We start from the raw sequence: 6,011 nt of genomic DNA, 5'->3' as shown, positions 1-6,011 counted from the left end.
ATTATTAAGAGTTGGGAGTATTTTTACATAATTTTTTATATATGTAAATTTTATTTCAAGAAAATTAAAAATTCAATATCTAAATTTATGATTAGAATTAAACGGTAACTCTCTAAATTCAAACTATACCACTTTAATTAGAACTATAAATTGAAACAAAGAACAGTAAGCAAAACATTGTATTTTCAATATCCTCAATACACAAACAAGAACAGTCCGATAGACTAAAGCTCCTCGCGCGGGAAGGGGCCATCCTCAATACACAAGAACATATATAAATGTATATATATGATGAACCATAAGAAACAAGAGAAACACTCAACTCACTCCCCCACCCCCCCACCCCCAACAAAAGATAAAATGAATGAACAAATCATTGAGAAGCTATGATATATATAGCTTTTACCCACCCACCCCACCACCCCCAAGCGCACAACTACTTAGACTTGAAAAGGCCATGGCCAATTCTTGATATCTTCTTCATCTTGAACTTTAGCACTTCTCTTCATAGAAATTGATCCACCAACAACATTACCATCACCTTCAACATAAGCATAATATTTCAAGAAAAAAGCAAATGTAAGCACAACCCATTCAAGACAAAAGATTAATGCACACAATCCACCAGCTAATCGCAATATCATTTCACCATCTTCTTCTCTAACATACGATTTCAATTTCCCAAGAAAATCCCCTGTTCTAGTAAAAATCAGCACGAAAACAGATCCCTGTAAAATCGCTGTCAAAACAGTAAAAACCATATGAGGGCCATACCATTTCCCCATACTCGATGAAGTGGATACTGCGGAGCACCCAAAAACCGCACCCCCAATTGTGAAAATGTGGAGGAGGATGAGGAAGAATCCACTTAACGAGGGGATTAATCGAAGTGAAAGAGTCAAGAAAATGCAGCTGGAAGATGCCCCAAGAAGAATGTAGTTACATAAAAGGAAGAATTTACGAGTACGGTGAAGAGATTCGGAGATTTCTGCATAACTAGTGAACCCCATTTTTTAATTGATGAGATCTTTAGAGAATTTTTTGAGTTTTTTGCAAGTGAAGAACAGAGTATGAGGAGTTTTGGTTATATAAGTGGAGGTGTTGGGGTAGCGGGGAGAAAGGGGGTGGGGTGCAACGGCCATATTTTGTGAGTGAGATGGAAATATGACCGTTTGTGTGGGGAAAAGGGAAATAATTAAACAATCTCTTTTTGACTTTTTTGAAATTTTCATTTAAAAAAATGATAATGACACTTTTGGTCTATTTGTTAATTGTAAATTTTGTTTTTTTGTCCTCATGATATTTAGCTAAACATAGATAATCTTTAATTAACGAAAATACGATTGTTCTTAAAGTGCCGCTGCAATTTGAATTATCCTTGAATAATAGGAGCGCTTGATAGAATATAAAAATGATTTGGGATAAAAATTGCAATCAAAATCTATTTTCAAAATGTATTGTCAAACGCTAGCAAAGTTTAGGCATATACAATTGACTGAACTTTCGTCTGAAGTTTAGGCATATATACAATTGACCTTTCAATATTTTTTCCAAAAGTATAAGCATACATAATTGTAATTCCAGTATTGTTTCAGTAATTTTGTTATATGCCATCTATCTTATGGAGCTCGTGTATTAGACCGACATAGAATCTATCAGATACATATCAATTTCTTTCTGATAAATTAAGAATAGATAATTGTCTCATCAATAAATAGAAATACGAGATTTTCCCTTATTATTGAGAGATTTCCTCCCTATCTCTTTTGATCTATAAGAATAGATCTCTCGCTTTTCATTCATTTTCGTTACATAGCGTTGTTATAAGAAGCAACTAGAAGTACTCACTTCAAGCCCTTGAATTATTATTCACAAATGAATTGGGAAAGCCCACAAAAAGATTCAAATCTGACTTTGTAGAGCCAATGTTATTGCCTATGGGTAGGGTCGTCCCCCACTCCCATTCGGGGACATTTCCACAACTCTTTATCACTTTTTCAATTTCTATAAAGCATAGTGTCACGACCCAACTCCGGGGCCGCGACTGGTGCCCTATTTGGACACCCAAACGAACTTACATACTAAATCGTCATATCACAGGAGAATTTCGGTTCAGTATTTTTTTTTTAATCAGAACAGAAGGCAATTATTATTTTAAGCGGTCGCGCGTGCAGAAAATATCATATCAAATCAAAAGGGGTGACGGAACACGTATCGCCGGATATGTGCATATATATATATACAAACATATAGGCTGTTTTGGCCGTTATAACAGGAGAGACCGCATTAAGACACCAGTTATAGACAAACACGCATACCCATGACCCACACCGATGTCTACATGCCTCTACCAAAGCATAACGAAAACATATGACGGGACAGGGCCCCGCCGTACCCAAATATTCAAATACATAAGAGTGTGTACATCAGAAAGGCATATATCAAAATGCGGCTCCGAGTCAATGGAGCACTCTGTAGTAGCAGAAGGTGTGCAGCCTACGCCGACGGATCCGAAACGTCTATATTTGCGTACATGTAACGCAGCCCCCAAAGAAAGGGGGTCAGTACAAAATATGTACTGAATATGTAAAGCACAAGTGTAAGGAATATAAATTGTAACTGAAAGGAAGGGTACAAGGAGCACATACCAAACCAGAACATCAAAATCTATACTGAAAACATATGTACATAATGCAAATAAAATCATGCATAAGGCGTAAGAACGTGGTCACCCCCCTGATGCTGGTGCCACAATACATCATACTCCGGAAGGTTTCAAATCTCCGTACCAACCCCAAACATATTGTATCATCACATCATGCCATATCATCAGAACATATCATATGTCATATCACATCATGTCACTATAGACGGTACCCGGTCCTATGGCGAGGTCTCGGGACCCGTAACACATCATACTGCTGAGTATATTATAGGGTGCACGATTACAAAGCCGCCCCGGGTTCCGACGAACGATATCATAGTAGTATGCACGAGCGGAGTAGTGAAAAACTAATACAACACATATATATATCAAACATTTCTGAAATTATATTTGCAGTCCCAAAATGGGTATTAGAACATAAGGGGACGATCAGGATATTATTATTTTATTTTTAGTTTTTGTAGAAAAACTCATAGGCAAAAGTTATCCCTTTATGTTATATCAGAATAAACTAGATAGGATAACTAGGTGAATTTCGGAGCTAGTGGGCCCACCTCCGGTCAAGCCGAGGTAGCGTACATAAATTTCAAACATTTGGCCCTACGAAGTCATCTATCAAGGTTGTAGGATGATGCGGTTATATAAGTAGAAGTTACGGATATTTGCATATTTCTTTTCAACATACATGAATTTTTAATTCAATTTCACTAAATGAATTTCTAGGAAATTTAAGCTTAGATTCTCATGAGTAGAGTTTTTCCCGAGACTCAAATTACAACCTACTACACTTAGGATATGCCAAAACAAAAAAAGAAGAGCTTTACATACCTTATCCGGTGATATATGTGGGCCAATTCACCCTTCATGTGGACCATTTAAATATTATATGGTATTGATAGATGCATCTACAAGATGGTTACATGTGTGCTTATTATCAACTCGCAACATGACTTTTGCGAGATTATCAACTCAAATTATATGGTTAAGAGCACAATTTTCAGATTATGCAATAAAGACAATTCTTCTTGATAATGCTGCTGAATTTATATCTCAATCCTTTAATGATTATTGTATGTCGATTGGAATAAAAGTTGAGCATCCGGTCGCTCATGTTCATACTCAAAATAGTCTAGCAGAATCATTGATTAAACGCCTCCAATTGATAGCTAGACCATTGCTAATGAGGACAAAACTTCATCTTTCGGTATGGGGGCATGCTATTTTGCATGCAGCAGCACTTGTGCGAATAAGACCAATAAATTTTCATGAATTTTCCCCATTACAGTTGGCTTTTAGAAGGGAGCCAAATATATCTCATCTTAGAATATTTTTCCCATTACAGTTGGCTTTTAGAAGGGAGCCAAATATATCTCATCTTATAATATTTGAGTGTGCGGTATATGTCCCAATTGCTCCACCGCACCGCACAAAGATGGGTCCCCAAAGAAGGTTGGGAATATATGTTGGGTTGAATCTCCTTCTATTATAAAATATTTGGACCTATGACTGGAGATTTATTTATGCAATATTCGTTGATTGTCATTTTGATGAATCAGTATACCCAACATTAGGGGGGAAGAACATAAGCAATTGAAAAATGAGATAGATTGGAATTCATTATCACTATCTCATTTAAATCCTCGAACAAATCAATGTGAGCAAGAAGTTCAAAAGATGATTTATTTGCAAAATATTACAAATCAACTGCCGGATGCATTTACTAACCTTCCACGGGTTACTAAATCGCATATCCCAGCTGCTAATGCTCAAGTTCGAGTTGATATCCCGGTAGGACAACTTGTTCAGGCAAATGAGTCTAGGCCACGCTTAAAACGTGGAAGACCAATTGGTTTCAAAAAATAAATCCTCAAAAAAAGGAGTAAATGATCAAGATAATCATAATTTGGGGGCATTACTCAAAAAGAGCCCAGAGACACAACAAATGGTGATACCACCGAGAAGGTCCAAGTACTTGAAAATAATGAGAATGAAGAAATCTTAATAAGTTATATCTCAACAGGAAAACGGTGGAACCAAAATGATATTATGGTCGATAATATTTTTGCTTATAATGTTGCCATTGAAATAATGCAATAAGATAAGGATCTTGAACCAAAATATGTCGATGAATGTAGACAGAGAAAAGATTGACCAAAATGGAAGGATGCAATTCAAGTAGAGTTAACTTCACTTGAAAAACGTGAAGTTTTCGAATCAATAATCTGAACACCTGAAGGTGTCAAGTCAGTAGGGTACAAATGGGTTTTTGTGCGTAAACGAAATGAAAATGGCGAAGTCATAAGATATAAAGCACAACTTGTAGCCCAAGATTTTTCGCAAAGGCCTGACATTGACTATATAGAAACATATTTTCCTGTGGTGGATGCAATAGCCTTCAGGTATCTAATAAATTTGGCAGTTCATGAAAAGCTTGAAATGCACCTAATAGACGTGGTCACTTTATATTTATATGGCTCATTGGACTACGATATTTTTATGAAAATTTCTGCAGGATTCAAATTGCCTGAAGCATATAAGGATTCTCGAGAAACTTGCTCAATAAAGATTTAAAAATCCTTATACGGGTTGAAACAATCAGGGCGCATGTGGTACAATCGTCTTAGCGAATATTTGCTAAAAATATAATATAAAAATGATCTAATTTGCCCTTGTGTCTTTATGAAAAGGTTTGAATCTGAATTTGTCATAACAGCAGTACATGATGATGATTTGAATATTATTGGACTGTAGAAGAACTTCCAAAGGCAATAAAATATCTGAAAAAGGAGTTTGAAATGAAAGACCTTAGAAAGACAAAATTTTGTTTTGGTCTACAAATTGAACATTTTACAAATGGGATATTTGTACATCAGTCAACATATACTGAAAATATTTTAAAGAGGTTTTATATGGATAAAGCACATTCATTGAGTACCCCAATGGTTGTGAGATCTCTTGATATTAATACATATCCATTTTGACCTCATAAAAATGATGAAGAGTTTATTGGTGCTGAAATACCATATCTTAGTGCAATTGGTGCATTAATGTATCTTGTCAACAATTCTAGATCAGATATAGCTTTCTCTGTAAACTTGTTATCAAGATTTAGTTCTTCTCCAACACGAAGACACTGGAATGAAATTAAGCATATATTCAGATATCACTGATGGACCATTGATATGGGATTGTTTTACTTAAATGAAACCACGTCACAATTGATTGGTTACGCAGATGCGGGGTATTTGTCTGATCTCCATAAAGGTCGATTGCAAACATGTTATTTATTTACATGTGGTGGTATAGCTATATCATGATGTTCAACAAAGCAAACTATGGTTGTCAC

At 35.8% G+C, this 6,011-nt stretch overlaps 1 protein-coding gene across 1 annotated transcript; it reads right to left on the bottom strand.

Moving 5' to 3' along the window:
- Positions 1–397: 397 nt before the first annotated feature.
- LOC129886219 (uncharacterized) lies at positions 398–1,077 on the bottom strand. Its single transcript, XM_055960806.1, has one exon. It carries the CDS (start codon positions 1,008–1,010, stop codon positions 441–443), a length of 570 nt encoding a protein of 189 aa, XP_055816781.1. The 5' UTR covers positions 1,011–1,077; the 3' UTR covers positions 398–440.
- Between the last annotated feature and the right edge of the window lie 4,934 nt (positions 1,078–6,011).

Source organism: Solanum dulcamara, chromosome 1, assembly GCF_947179165.1.
Source record: "Solanum dulcamara chromosome 1, daSolDulc1.2, whole genome shotgun sequence".
Classification (NCBI taxonomy): Eukaryota; Viridiplantae; Streptophyta; class Magnoliopsida; order Solanales; family Solanaceae; genus Solanum; species Solanum dulcamara.
This window is presented reverse-complemented; position numbering and strand designations above follow the sequence as displayed.

Coding starts and splice junctions, on each gene's coding strand:
- LOC129886219 (XM_055960806.1), bottom strand. CDS start 1,010: ATGGGGTTCACTAGTTATGCAGAAATCTCCGAATCTCTTCACCGTACT.